Source organism: Eimeria necatrix, genomic scaffold, assembly GCF_000499385.1.
Source record: "Eimeria necatrix Houghton genomic scaffold, Enh_scaff644, whole genome shotgun sequence".
Lineage (NCBI taxonomy): Eukaryota > Apicomplexa > Conoidasida > Eucoccidiorida > Eimeriidae > Eimeria > Eimeria necatrix.
The window spans coordinates 562-14908 of NW_013654489.1; the positions used below are offsets into that span (position 1 = coordinate 562).

General features: G+C 61.7%; 3 protein-coding genes across 3 annotated transcripts; 1 reads left to right on the forward strand and 2 right to left on the reverse strand.

Moving 5' to 3' along the window:
• Positions 1 to 1465: 1465 nt before the first annotated feature.
• Positions 1466 to 2320, reverse strand: ENH_00068300 (hypothetical protein, conserved; the record flags this gene model as incomplete). The annotated part of the gene is made up of 2 exons (XM_013582432.1): positions 1466 to 1689; positions 1897 to 2320. 2 exons carry the CDS (start codon positions 2318 to 2320, stop codon positions 1466 to 1468), a joined length of 648 nt encoding a protein of 215 aa, XP_013437886.1.
• A 1280-nt stretch (positions 2321 to 3600) lies between these two features.
• Positions 3601 to 6321, reverse strand: ENH_00068310 (hypothetical protein, conserved; the record flags this gene model as incomplete). Its single annotated transcript, XM_013582433.1, has 7 exons — positions 3601 to 3732; positions 4068 to 4213; positions 4576 to 4671; positions 5090 to 5198; positions 5468 to 5573; positions 5681 to 6111; positions 6199 to 6321. The coding sequence occupies 7 exons, from the start codon at positions 6319 to 6321 to the stop codon at positions 3601 to 3603; spliced, it is 1143 nt and encodes a 380-aa protein (XP_013437887.1).
• Positions 6322 to 8477: 2156 nt separating this feature from the next.
• Positions 8478 to 13457, forward strand: ENH_00068320 (hypothetical protein, conserved; the record flags this gene model as incomplete). Its single annotated transcript, XM_013582434.1, has 4 exons — positions 8478 to 8833; positions 8999 to 9068; positions 10080 to 12100; positions 12509 to 13457. The coding sequence occupies 4 exons, from the start codon at positions 8478 to 8480 to the stop codon at positions 13455 to 13457; spliced, it is 3396 nt and encodes a 1131-aa protein (XP_013437888.1).
• Between the last annotated feature and the right edge of the window lie 890 nt (positions 13458 to 14347).

A 14347-nucleotide genomic window follows, 5' to 3' on the forward strand; every position in this document is an offset into this window, starting at 1 on the left:
GCCTGCTCGTAGCAGACCAGGGGGGCCTCCGTGGCGTCTGCCACCACAGTCTGGCCACTGGGGGCCTCCCTCACTGCCAGGGGGCCCCTCGAAGGGTCCAGCAAGTCCCGAATTCTTTCATTATAAATTTCCACCAAAGTTGCGGTCAGCTGCACCTCCACGCCTTCCTCCCCCCCTCCCCGGCGGGGGCCCCCGGGGCCCCCGGGGCCCCCCTCTTGGGGGCCCCCCTCTTGGGGGCCCCCCTCTTGGGGGGCCCCCTCTTGGGGGCCCCCCTCTTGGGGGCCCCCCTCTTGGGGGGCCCCCTGGGTGGGTTTTGTCTTGGCCTCAATGGCCTTGAAGAGTTCCTCCAGGGCCCGCGGCATTATCCCTCTTAAGTCTGTAACTTGAAGAGAATGTTTCCGCAGCACTGGGTCTCCTTCTGGGTCCTCACCATCCATGGAAATCCCAGCTAGGGGGCCCCCCCCTTCCCGCGGGGGCCCCCCACCCGCTGGGGGGCCCCCCTCCTCCTGGGGGCCCCCCCCAAAGGGCTCGCTGCAGCTGCCCAGGCAAGCCACAGGTGCAGCAGCGAGGCCCTCGTCCCCTGGGGCCCCCAGCGTGGGTCTGTGGTCTGTGGGGCCCCGGGCCCCAGAGGGGCCCCCGAGAGGGGCCCCGGGGCCCCTCTCGGGGGCCCTTCCAGCTTGCGTGCGGGTCCTGGAGGCGTCGAGGGGCCCCCCGCGGGCCCTGCCGGGCTCGGGGGGCCCCCTGGGGGCCCCCCTGGGGGCCCCCCTGGGAGGGCCCCTGGACCTGTCGAGGGGCCCCTGGGGCCCCTCGGGGGCCCCCGGGGGCCCCTCGAGGGGCCCCGTCATGGTGTAAGTCTTGCCCGAACCCGTTTGGCCGTAAGCCAAAACAGCCCCCGAAATGCCCTCCAAGGCGCAGCGAATTAAAGGCCTACAAGCAGCAGCAAAGACTTCTTCTTGAGAGGCCCTTTGGTCGAAAATATGGGCGAAGGAGAAGCGGTGGGTTTGGTCCCGGGGGCCCCCCACCAGCAGCTCCTGCCGGCCCCCGGGGGCCCCCCCGGGGGCCCCCAAACGCATGCAGCAGGGGGCCCCCCTCTGCGCCTCTTCAAAGGACTCTGGCCGAATCCGCACACAAACTGCGCAGCCCCGCTGCAGCAAAGGCTCCTCGGGGGCCCCAGTCCCGCCGCCAGAGCCCCCGCGAGACACTCCTGCAGCAGCAGCAGCAGCAGCAGCAGCAGCAGCAGCAGCAGCAGCAGCAGCGCAGCGTGAGCGAGACGCAGCTGGACCCAGGCCACTAAGCCGCCTCCCAGGGCCCCCCAAAAGCCCCCAGGGGCCCCCCAGGGGCCCCCAGAGGCCCTCAGGGGCCCCCCAGGGGCCCCCCAGGGGCTCCTGGGGGCCCCTAGGGGCCCCCAGGGGCCCCAGGAGCTGCTGCGGGCCTGTGGGCCCCCCTGTGGGGCCCCCCTGCTGTACTAACCTGCTGCTTCTTGAGAAGGCGAGTGGCGAAAAGAACCTGCGGAGTTATACTGCATCCAGGAAGGGAGGTCGCTGGGGCCCCTCCAGAGTTTGGGGCCAAAGGGTACAGTGCCCGTGGCTGCGTCTGCTGCTGCTGCTGCTGCTGCTGCTGCTGCGTCTGCTGCTGCTGCGTCTGCTGCTGCTGCTGCTGCTGCTGGGGGCTCTGCTGCTCGCGCGGCACCTGCAGGGAGGACAAGGAGGCAGAGCAGCGATGCAGAGAAACAAGGGCATTCAGCTAGCGGCTCCCACCACTTGTGGTAGCAGCAGCAGCAGCAGCAGCAGCAGCAGCAGCAGCAGCAGAAGCAGCAGAAGCAGCAGAAGCAGTTTCTGCATTCCAAGTATCCGCTGGAGGTCGCCATTTGCAGAGCAACAGCTTAGTTGACCTCACCCGTAGAAGCGGCGTGCTCTTGCTGCTGCTGTTCTTGTTGCTGCTGCTGCTGCTGTTGCTGCTGTTGCTGCTGCGGGTTCTGCTGCTGCTCGCAGAAGTCCTGATTGGGCTCAGAGCACTTGGGCTGTTCAGCCTCGTGTTGCTGCTGCTGCCTCTGAAGCTCCCCCTGCTGGGACTTTTCATTTTCGTGTCCTTGCTGCTGCTGTTGCTGCTGCTGCTGCTGCTGCTGCTGCGGGGCTGTCAGCTGGCTGCTATCTTTTCTCTGGACGTCATCCTGCTGGTGATGTTGCTGCAGAGCATCCGCAGCATCTGCTGCTGCAGCAGGTGCTGCAGCAGCTGCAGCAGGTGCTGCAGCAGCTGCAGCAGATGCTGCTGCTCGTTTGCTCTTCCTGGGCCCCATGATGGAGCCCCGCATCCAAGGCATTTTGCCTTTGATAAGAAGCTGGGGGCCCCTTTGCTGCTGCCCCTGTGCTGCTGCTGCACAGGGTCACTTTGCTGCTGCTGGGGCCCCCCTTTGGGCAGTCTCGAGGCCCTGCAGTTTCGTCAAGGGCGTCTCTGTGTGCGTGGAACGGTAACAGCAGCAGCTGCCGCTGCTGCTGCTGCTGCTGCTGCTTTTGCTGCTGTTCCTGCTGTTCCTGCTGCTGTTGCTGCTGTTGCTGCTGCTGCTGCTGGGGGTTCTAGCAACAGATTTCAAAGCTATGCAGAGGCCCCCGGGTCTACACGTATCTGGGTAGGGCCCCTAGAGGTGCAGCAGTACCTGGCTGGGGCCTCCGGGGGGCCCCTGTGGCTGGGGCCCCTGAGGGCTTGTGTTGTTAGCTGTTGTGTGTGGCTGAGGCCCCCAGCCAGCAGAGGAAGGCGGGCTTGTGCTGCTGCTGCTCATCAAGGCCTTATAAGCCTTAAAATCAGCAAGACAAAGCAGCAGCAGCAGCAACAAGCCTTGCTGCTGCTGCTGTGCTGCAGTTGCTGCAGGGTCACTCCTTCCCACTGCGCAGCCAGACCCTACTTAATCCGGCGCCGCCAAGAGAAACCCGGAAGTCTCTTAAAACCCAAAAATATTCATTTATTATTTGAAATATTTTCACTAAAAGGGCATTAGAATTCCTAGCGATTGCTACCACAGCAGCAGCAGCAGCAGCAGCGCCAGCGGCAGCAGCCCCGCACGGACCTACTGAGCACGAGGCCTCACCTCCAGCAGCAGCAGCAGCAACAGCAGCAGCAGCAGCAGCAACAGCAACAACAACAACAGCTGCAAACTGCAAATCTAAAAGTCAAATCTCCTTCAAATTTCAGAGAGAACACGAGGCGCCCCCAGGCCTCCTTGCCACGAGGTGACCCGGGGGGCCCCTAGGGGCCCCTCGGGGGCCCCTTAGGGGCCCCCGGGGGGCCCCCTAGACACACCTGGGGGCCCCCTTGAGGATCCACGGGGTCCCAAGGGGCCCCTAAAGATATAAAGGCTTTATAAGCCCCAAAGACTCTAAAACGCCCGCAGCTGCCTCTGCAGTTGCTGCAGTTGCTGCCCCGCTGAGGTCCCTCGGTCGATTCCCGGCAGTTCCTAAGCCTCGAGTTCCCTTCTGCTGCTGCTGCTGCTGCTGCTGCGGCTGCTGCTGCTGCTGCTGCCGCTTTTCCCGTTGTTGTTGCTGCTGCTGCTGGCCTAGTGCTGCTGGCTACGCAAGGCGGGGAGGTGCTGAGTGGGGCCCCCGCGTCTTACTCTTTGGAGTCTTCTGCTGCCCCTCCCTGCTGCTGCTGCTGTCGCTGCTGCTGCTGCTGTCGCTGCTGCTGTTGCTGCTGCTCTTGCTGCTGCATTCTTTGCTCCGTCTCCTCAAGGTACTGCCCCTCCTGCATAAACCCAACTCCATCAAATCAACAAAATAAAACATCCAAATAAAAAGACCCTTTGTGGACCTCATAGACCCAAAGAAACTTCCCTCAAGGCCCAGGATACTTCTGGGGGGCCCTCCGGGGCCCCTAAGGGCCTCCCGGGGCCCCTGGGGGCCCCCCGGGGGCCCCCCAAGGTACCCACAAAGCCTGCAGGGGGCCCCCAGCGGGGCCAGCGTGTCTTTGAAGCTTCTCAGTCTGCACATGCAGCTCCTCTTGGGGCCCCTGTAGATGCCCCAAGCTCGTGGGGGGCCCCCGGGCCTGCTAGGGTTTAGGGTTTAGGGTTTAGGGTTTACCAGGTAGGCCTGTTTGGCTGCTTCGAGGTGGTCTCTTAGCTGCACCAGCAGCAAGTCCGTGGGGGCCCCCCGGACTTCAGCTTGCTGCTCAATTTGCTGCGTCAGCTGCTCCAGCTTTTCGTCTATCAGCGCCAGCTTCTCTTCGTCTGCGCCCACAGACCCCCGCAGCTAGCCACAGCTAGCCACAGCTAGCCACAGCTAGCCACAGCTAGCCACAGCTAGCCACAGCTAGCCACAGCTAGCCACGGATGGCCGCAGCTAGCTACAGATACAAACAGCTAGCCACAGCTAGCCGCAGCAAACGGGCGAGCTTTGCTTTTCGTGAGCAACAAAACCCCCTCACCCCCGTGCTGCAGCAGCAAAGATTACTGCCAAAAAGGTGGTCCCGCAGCTGTGCAGGCTGCAGCAGCAGCAGCAGCAAAGAGAAACAAGACGCGCCAGGTAGCAGCATGTAACGCAGCAGCAGCAGCAGCAAGTGCAGCAGCAGCAGCAGCAGCAAGTGGGTCACCTTTGCGTTCTATTTGCTGCCGCTCGAGCAGCACGGCCCTTCTCTTCGTCTTTTCCAGCAAACGGTCGAGGGCCTCCTCGCGTCTCAAGCGCTTATCTGTGAGCCCCAGCAGCAGCAGCAGCAGCAGCAGCAGCAGCAGCAGCAGCCACAGCAGCAGCAGCAGCAGTAGATGTTGTATGAAGACAACACTAAGGTAGGAAGCTCAGAGAACCCCAGCTTCTTCTGCAGGCAGTTTCTGTCCTCCTCTCTGTTGTAGCTTGTTGCAGCCGCAGCAGCAGCAACAGCAGCAACAGCAGCAACAGCAGCAACAGCAGCACCAAAAACAAGAGGCAAGCAGCAACAGCAGCAGCACGAGCGGCAGCAAGAGCGAGAGATCAACGGTGACAGCAGCAGCAGCACAAACAGCAGCGTCAAAAGCAGCAGCAGCAACGGTGAAAAAGCAGCAACCTCAGCAGCACTACCAGCAGCAGCAGCAGCAGCAGCAGCAGCAGCAGCAGCAGCAAGTGCTGCTCACCCTCCCTGGTTTGCTGCAGCAGCAACTGGTGTCTTTGCTTCTCCTCGCGAGTCACTTCTGCCAGCCGCTGCAAATACTGGGCCCTGTAAATGCGGCGAATTTCTGTCAGCTAAAAACAAAAGAAATAAAAAAGTTAAAAAGAAATAAAAAGATTTAAAGAAATTAAAAAGATTAAAAAGATTAAAAGGGATTAAAAGAGTTCAAAAGGAATTAAAAGAGGCAAAAAAGAGACAAAAGGGGGCAAAAAGAGATAAAAAGGAGACAAAACACAGACGCAGCAGCAGCTGCTGCTGCTGCAGCAGCAGCAGCTGCTGCTGCTGCTGCAGCTGCTGCTGCTGCTGCTGCTGCTGCTGCTGCTGCTGCTGCTGCTGCTGGTACCTGTCTCTGCCACATGAAGAGCTCGGCCTGGTAAGGAGTGAGGCCCTCTCTGAGCTTGGCTTGCTGCTGCTGCAGCGGGGCCTGGGGCCCCAGCAAAAAGGCCAGTCTGTGCTGCAGTGCAGCAGCAGCAACAGCAGGGACTCCCCGCACGTCTTCCAGGGTTTTCCGCTGCCGCGGCAACGGCACTGGCACTTGCCTGCAGCACACACTCACGCCCCCTGCTGCTGCTGCTGCTGCTGTTGCTGCTGCTGCTGCTGCTGCTGCTGCTGCTGCTGCTGTTGCTGCTGCTGCTGCTGCTGCTGCTGCTGCTGGTGCGACGGCTGCTGGAGCTGGGAGGGGTGGGCAGCAGCGGAGGGCTCCGTAGGGGTGAGGCGTGCTGCTGCTGCTGCTGCTGCTGCTGCTGCTGTGGTTGCTGCGGGAGGTGAGGAAGGCGCAGCTGCTGCTGCAGAACGTGTGGAGTGGAGCTGACGATGCCCCTGATGCTGCAGCTGCTGCTGCAGCTCTTCCTGCTGCTGTTGGTCGAAACGCAGGTGCTGCTGTTGCTGCCAGTTGAAGCGCTGCTGCTGTTGCAGCAGCAGCTGCTGCTGCTCGCCCAGTGGCTGCCGCTGCCGCTGCTGCTGCTGCAGCTGCTGCACTCGGGCCTGCTGCCGACAGCAAATGGAGCAGCGGCAGCTCTGAGGCCCCCAAAGTCCCTGCCACTACTGTATTCCTTCTTGCTTGAGCCTTTTCACTTGCTGCGCTGCTGCTGCTGCTGCTGCTGCTCTTTCTGCTGCTGCTGCTGCTGGGTTCGAGCTTATGGACCACTCGAGTCTAGAGAAGGGCCCCACTGCAGCAGTGTACGGCAAAGTAGGCATTTCCCGGAGCAGCCAAAGAAAGCAAAATTTGCTGATTTTGTGGGTATTTTGAAGCAGCAGCAGCAGCAGCAGCAGCTGCTGCTGCTGCTGCTGCTGCTGCTGAGAAGCCAAGATCGGGGGCCCCGCCGAGGCCTCCGGGGCCCCTCAAGGTACCCTCGGGCTGCTCTGCAGCAGGAGTTTGTAGAATTCCACTGAAATAAACCCAGATTTAAAAACCTAAACCCTAAACCCTAAACCCTAAACCCTTCCTGCTGCAGCCATTGCAGGCGCAAGGAGCAGCGGGACCCCGTGAGTGCAGCAGAGTGTCTGTAGCTGCTGAAGTCTGGGGAGCCACGCGTGCTGCTGCTGCTGCTGCAAAAGCTGCAGCCTGCAGCAGCAGCAGCAACACCTCAACGAGCAGCAGCAGCAGCAGCGGCAGCAGCAGCAGCAAAAGCCGCAGCCTGCCGCAGAACAGCAGCAGCCGCAGCAGCAGCGGCAGCAAGAGCGGCCGCCTGACCGTCCGACAGCAGCAGCAGCAGCAGCGACGGCAAAAAGCCCCGCACCAGCCACAGCCGCAGCACCGCAGCAGCAGCAGCAGCAGCAGCAGCAGCAGCAGCAGCAGGGGGCGCAGAGCGACGGCGAGCACGCAGCTGCCGCCAGCAGCGCCAGCAACAGCAGCACTAGCAGCAGCAGCAGCAGCAGCAGCAGCAACAGCAGCAGCAGCAGCAGCAACAGCAGCAGCAGCAGCAGGGTGAAGGTTGTGTACAGGAGGCCTCTTTGTGCTGCTGCTGCTCGAGTTCTCGAAGAAGAAAGAAAGCGGCTGACTGCTGAGGCGCAGAAGCAGGAGGTGTGTCTTTGTCTTTTAATTATTTAATTTATTTAATTAATTTAATTTAATTTATTTAATTTATTTAATTAATTTGATTTAATTAATTTAATTTAATTTAATTATTTACTTGTTTTAATTCGTTTGCTTCTTTTTGGTTTGCTGCATTTACTCGTTTGCTGCTTTTCATTTATATCGTCTTATTCATCTTTTGTTGTTTTCATGGAAAGATTGATTTCGTGCTGCTAATTGCTGCTGCTGCTGCTGTGCTGCTGCTGCTGCTGCTGCTGTGTTGCTGCTGCTGCTGCTGCTGTGTTGCTGCTGCTGCTGCTGCTGTGCTGCTGCTGCTGCTGTTGCAGGCACAGCGCGTGGCCCTGACGCGGGAGTGGGGAGAAGCAACAGCAGCAGCAGCAGCAGAGGCAGCGAAACTGCAGCAGCAGCAGCAGGCCGTCAGCAAGCTCAGGTCGCTGCTGCTGCAGGCAGCACCGAACCCCCATGAGGCTGCTGCGCTGCTGCAGCAGCTCAAGGTCACAGCCGACTCAAAGTAGCCGCAGCAGCAGAATATGCAGCAGCAGCAGCAAGTGTAGCAGCAGCAGCAGCAAACGCAGTAGCAGCAGCAGCAGCAGCATAGGCAACAGCAGCAGCAGCAGCGAAGGCAGCAGCACCTCATTGGCAGCAGCAGCTGCTGCACACAAGTCCACAAGACATGCAGGCCCCCTTTAGAAACATTGACAGCGCAGGCAGCTGCAGCAGCAGCAGCAGCAGCAGCAGCAGCAAAGACTACAGAGTGTGCCTCATGGCCTGCTAGAGCTGCTGCTGCTGCAGCTAGCTCTGCTGCAGCGGCAGCAGCTACAGCTGCTGCTGCTGCTGCTGCGTGTTAGCCCTGAGGACCCCCGAAAGTGTCTTGCTAAAATTTTAATTATTTAAATTTTTATTCAAAATTTAGATAAAGCTGAAGGCAGCTGCAGCAGCAGCTGCAGCAGCCGAAGAACTGCTGCTGCTGCGTTGCTGCGGGGCTCTGCGGCTGCTGCCTCGCCAGCTGCATGCGAGACACCGGGCTGTCTATTGGATCTTTTTTTCGAATTTTCGAATTAAAACTCAAAATTAAATTTAATTTACCATTTTAGACACAAAAAGGGCCCCCTGAGCAGCCCTTGTCGCCTCTTTGCTGCTGCGGGGGCCCCCGCCGACCCGCAGTACCCAGCAGGGGGCCCCGGGGGCCCCTGCTCCTTCGCTGCAGGGGGCCCCTGGGTACCCCTTTGTGGCGACAGTCCAAGCCAGGCCCTGCAGGGGCCCCCGGGGGCCCCCAGCCCTGCTTCCAGGGGCCCCCAGGGGCCCCCAGAACTGCCAAATGGCCCTAAGGTGGGGCCTCCTGGGGGCCCTCTCGGGCTCCAGCAGCTGTGCCCTGTGGGCCTGGGTGCAGCGGCGGCGCAGCGAGGCCCTCCTGGAGGCCTTCCACAGTGCAGCTGAGGGGCCCCCGGGGGCCCCCCTGGGGGCCCCCCTGGGGGGCCCCCTGGGGGGCCCCCGCTGGGGGCCCCCCAAGCAAACCCCCCACTGTTCTACGCTGACGGAGCTGCAGCTGCTGACGAACCGGGTGGTTGTTGCTGTGGCAAAAGCTGTCTGCAGCGCAGCAGCAGCAGCAGCAGCAGCAGCAGCAGCAGCACAGGAGGGGACCCGCAGCAGCAGCAGGGACACGGGAGGCTGCAGGTGAGGGGCTGCAGCAGCAGCTTAAGGCCCCTGTACCCAGAGCAAGAAGCCAAAGCTGCTGCAGCAGCATCTGCTGCTGCAGTGGCAGCAGAAACTGCTGCAGCTGCTGCTGTGGCAGCAGAAACTGCTGCAGCTGCTGCTGTGGACGCAGCTTCAGCAGCGCAGTTTGCTGTCGCTGGGGCAGCAGCAGCTACGGCAGCAGCAGCAGCAGCAGCAGCAAAAGAGCGCAATGTCTGTAGGAGCAGCAGAGGTTGGGGAGTTGGCTGCAGCAGTGCCTTGCTGCTGCAGACTGCTGCTGCTGCTCGCTATAGTGGCTTTCAATGTCTGCTGCAGCTGCTGCAGCTGCAGTATGTTGCTGCTGCCTTCTGTAGCTGCGGTTCATCGTGGCTGCTGCTGCTGCTGCTGCTGCTCTTTGCTGCTGCTGCTGCAGCGTGCCTCAGTAGCTGGCCTGAGGTGTCTAGACACCTATTTAATGCATGCAAAAGAGCCCAAAAGCAAACAAAACGAGTTTTGCTTCTCAGGTGTACATACACCTGAAAATAAGGCGTTTTGCCGCCTCTTTTGAGGTGTACGTACACCTCAGCATGGAGCCTTTAGAAACCGCTTTTTGAGTGTTTAATTTCACGCAGTGTACATACACTCCAATTAGTCTGAGAAGTGCCCTCTCCAGAGGGCTGCTGCCTCTGTTGCTGCTGCTGCTGCTGCTGCTACTTTTGCTGCTGCTGCTGCTGCTGCTGCCCTCTCAGGGCACGGTTGTAACCCACGGGGCTCCCTGTGCAGCCCCTTGGGGGCCCCCTTTATGGGGGCCCCCCTGGGGGCCCCACTTATATGTGCTGCGGGGGCCCCCACAAGCTGGCAGCTCTTTTGCTGCTGCCTTTGAGGGGCTCTTGCTGCAGCAGCAAATAGCTTCGGCTGGGGGCCCCCCGCGGGCCTTTGGCGCTGCAGCTGGGTCTTGGGGGGCCCCCAGGTGACCCTGGGGGGCACTGGGGGCCCCTGTCTTGGGGGAGGCCCTGGGGGCCCCCTGCTGCATGCAAAATATGTTTTATTTTCAATATAATGTTTAATTAACAAAGTTGCTGCTGCAGGGGCCCCACAGTTGCTGCTGCTGGGGGCCCTCGCCGCCGCTCTGCCCAGTAGGGGGGCCCCCAGGTCTGGGGGCCCCTGAACTGCTGCGTTGGGCCCACAAGTACCCACTCAGGGGCCCCTGCTGCAATTGCTGCTGCTGCTGCTGCTGCTGCTGCTGCAGCTCTTCTGCGGCCTCACAACCACCTGCAGCAGCGGCAGCAGCAGCCAACAGCAGCAGCAGCTGGGGGGCCCCTCAGGGGCCCCTCGCAACAAGATGAAGAGGGCCTCGCAAGGCACGCAGTGGGGCGGTGAAACACGGGTAGCAGCAGCAACAGCAGCAGCAGCAGCAGCAACAGCAGCAGCAGCAGCAGCAGCAGCAGCAGCAGCAGCAGCAGAATCGTCAGACGATGAGCCCGAGATAGTTGGCGTGTCTTTAACAGCAGCTTGCCTACAGCGCCCCCAAACGCCGCAGCTGCTCAAGACTGCAGCTGCTGCAGCGTTTGCCTCTGCTGCTGCTGCTTCTGCTGCTGCTGCCGCTTCGCCTCAGCAGCAGCAGCAGCAGCAGCAGCAGCGGCTGGTGCAGCAAGGCGCAGCAAATGCGTTGCAGGCAGCAAGTGTTGATGAGAGACCCCACAAAAGCGAAGCAGCGTGTTCGCAGCCAGCAGCAGCAGCAGCAGCAGCAGCAACAGCAGTAACAGCACCACTATCGACACCAACGGCAGCAGCAGCTGCAGCAGCAACAGCAGCAGCAACAGCAGCAGTTCAGTTCGCGTTGCATTCAGCCACCAGCATCGACGCAAACATGCCAAAGAGACGGAAGGGAGAACAGCAGCAGCAGCAGCAGCAGCAGCAGCAGCAGCAGCAGGTCTCACTGAGTGCTCACACTGTTTCACCAACAGTAAGAGAACCAGCATCAGAGCCGCACGCTGCTCTTGCTGCTGCTGCTCCTGCTGCTGCTGCTGCTGCTGCACTCACCTCAGCAGCAGCTGGAAAAGAAGAAGCAGCTGCTCCGTCCCTGCTGGCGTCAGCAGCAGCAACGGCAGAACCTCCAGCAGCAGCAGCAGCAGCAGCAGCAACAGCAGCAGAACCCCCAGCAGCAGCAGCAGCAACAGCAGCAGCAGCAGCAGCAGCAGCGCCCAGTCTGACTGCAGTGGTGGTGAAGGGCTTGAGAGAACTGGCTGAGGTGTATGAACAGCAGGGAGAAACATGGAGGGCCAGCGGCTTCCGCAGAGCTGCTGCTGTTGTTGCTGCTGCATGCGGGCTCTCTGCTGCTGCTGCACTGAAGCAGGGACTGACGCGCAGCAACCTCCACCTGCTTCGGGGCCTCCCCGGAGTGGGCCCTTCTGTCTTTGCAACAATTCAGGAAATTGCTGCTAGAGGCAGCAGCAGCAGAATGGCGCTGCTGCAGCAAGACCCAGCAGCAGCAGCAGCGCAGCAGCAGCTGCAGCTCATTTTCGGCGTGGGCCCCAAGACTGCCAGGCTGCTGCACGCCAAGGGGCACACGCTCCACTCCCTCAGGCAGCAGCAGCAGCAGCTGCAGCAGCTGCAGCAGCAGCTGCAGCAGCTGCAGCAGCTGCAGCAGCTGCAGCAGACGAAGGCTGCCGGCGCTTTCAGCGGCAAGCCCGAGCCCCTGGGGCCCCTGGCCAAATTTGCTGCTGCTTCCTCGACGTCTGCAGCAGCAGCGGCAGCAGCCGGAGAAGAAGCCGCTGTTGCTGCTGTTGCTGCTGCTGCTGCTGCTGCTGCTGCTGCCTTTCCCCTCCGCGGCGAGCAAGCTGTGGGGCTGCGCTACGCTGAGGCCCTTAACTTGAAAATCCCTCGAGCTGAAGTGGCAGCAATTGCTGCCTTCCTGCAGCGGCTGCTGCTCCATAGCCCCTGCAGCAGCAGCAGCAGCAGCAGCAGCAGCGGCAGCAACTGCAGCAGCAGCAGCGGCAGCGGCGTCAGCAACTGCAGCAGCAACGGCGGAGATGCAAGCACTGGCTGCCTTTGCTGCCGTTGCTGTGGAACCTCATGCGCCAGCTACTTCAGCGGCAGCAGCAGCAGCAGCAGCAGCAGCAGCAGCAGCAGCAGCAGGCCTGAGTTTTTGCTGGAGATAATGGAAGTGATTTGCTGCGGCAGCTACAGAAGAGGCCGCAGCGAATGCGGAGATATAGATATGCTGCTGATTAAAGGAGACAGCTGCAAAGACCCTAAAATCATATTCAAGTGAGCTGCAGGGTTTAGGGTTTAGGGTTTAGGGTTTAGGGTTTAGGGTTTAGGGTTTAGGTCTTTTAGCCGGGGGTTTAGGGCTTCGAGCATGGCAGCTGGGGCCTGCAGGCAACACTGAGGGAATTGCTGCTGCTTCTTCCTCCCTTGCTGCTTCTGATTGGGTTTGCTGCTGCTGCAGTGCTGCTAACGGTATTTGCCGCAGCCGCTGCTGCTGCTGCTGCTGCTGCTGCTGCTGTTGTTTCTGCTGTCGGGCTGGCAGTGGCGCGCTGCCGCTTGCTGCTGTAATGTCAGTGCGTCCATTATCTGGCTGCATGATCGTGTTAAGTCGCTGCTGCTGCCGCTGCTGCTGCTGATGGCGTTGCTGCTGCTGCTGCTGCTGCTGCTGCTGCTGCTGCTGCTGCGCAGAGTGGTTGAGCTGCTGCGGCGGCATGGCCTCATTGTGCAAGACCTGCAGTACAAAAAGATGCACAAGGAGGGCTCCTCAGCGAGCGACGCAGCAGCAGCAGCTGCAGCAGCAGACACAGCAGCAGCAGCAGCAGCAGCCGCAGCAAGTGACACCGACGAAGGCTCAGACAGTAGCGTTGGGGATCCTCCGATGCCCTCTGCTGCTGCTGCTGCTGCTGCTGCTGCTGCTGCTCCCCGTGTCATTCCTCTCACAGGCAAGCTGAAAGGAACGTGTGAGGGCTACTTTGGCTTCTGCTGCTGGCCGCCTTGGCCCAGCAGCAGCAGCAGCAGCAGCAGCAGCGGGAGCTTTGGGGGGCCCCCGCGGTGCGCTGCAGCAGCAGCAGGCCTGGCGTTCTGCAGCGCAGCAGCAGCAGGCTGCCCCTGCTGCGCCCGCGCCTGGCAGGGGCCCCTCAGCCCCCGCAGAATTGACTTAAAAACTTATCCTGAAAGCATGAGGGGCCCCTCTTTGCTTTACTTCACTGGCAGTTCTGTCTTCAACAGAAGCTGCCGCTGCTGGGCCAAAAAACAGGGCTTTTCCCTCGACGACAGGGGCCTCTACGTCCTCCAGGGGGGCCCCCGGGGGGCCCCCCCGGGGGCCCCCCACGGGGCCTCCATAGGGGCCCCCGTAGGGGCCCCCGGGGGGGCCCCCGGGGGGGCCCCCCCGGGGGCCTCCCCAGGGGCCGCCGCGGGGGGCCCCCAGGGGGCCCCCTTGGGGGCCCTCCGAGGGGGGCCCCTGGGGGGCCCCCGGGGGCAGGGGGGCCTCCTGGGGGCCCCCCTTGTGGAGGGTTTAGTACCCTGTGCTGCAGAAGAGGATATACTGGAAGTCTTGGGTCTGTACCCTGCGAAGCCCCACGAAAGGGAGGGCCCCGCGCAGCCAAAGGCCTTTTTGCTGCTGCGGGGGGCCCCCTAGCCCCAGGCTGGGGGCCCCCCAACAGGCCCGGGGGGCCCCCCAGCGAGTCGCAGCAACTCGCTGCTTGCTGCTGCGGCTGCTGCTGCAGCAGCTGCTGCGGCTGCTGCTGCAGCAGCTGCTGCGGCTGCTGCTGCTGCAGCACAAGGCCTTGGGGCCAATCTGGGGCCCCTTAAATGCCCTAGAATGGGGGCCTCTGAGGGGGCCCCCAGAGTCATTTTCTATTTTTTTGTTTATCTCTCTCAACTTTTTCTTTTTTTAGTTTTTTTGTTTCCGTTTTTTCCTTTTGTGTGTCTTCTTTCTCTCCCTCGCTGCAGCTGCTGCTGCAGCGGCTGCTGCTGCAGCGGCTGCTGCTGCGCAGCTCCGGCCTACACCCTAGTTACTGGCAAAAATGGGGCCCCACAAATGTTGTGGGGCCCCCCAGGGGCCCCACAACATCTGTGGGGGCCCCCCGGGGCCCCAGAAAGGCCTGTGGGGCCCCGCCGGGGCCCCCTGCTGCAGCAGCAGCGTAAAGGGGGGGCCCCCCAGGGCCCCTAGGCCCTTGGGGCCCTAGAGCATGGGGGCCATGGGGGCCCCTAAGGGCCCTCGGGGCCCCCAGAGTTTAGGGGCCCCGGGGGCCCCAGGGGCCCCAGGGGCCCCACGGCCAACTAGAGGCCCTGGGGGCCCTAAAGGCTTGAAGTGGCTTAAAGACTATCGGCCTGAGGATTCAGCCAAAGTCTTTCTTTGCTGCTTTGCTGCTGCTGCTGCTGCTGCTGCTGCTGCTGCTGCTGCTGTAAGCTAGTTGCCGCTAGGCGCAGCAGCAGGCCCTCCTTGTCTGGAGGCTGCAGCAGTAAGGTCCAGCAGCTGTCTCAGCTGAGCCGTTGCCCTGCCGCGTCTGCTGCTGCTGCTGCTGC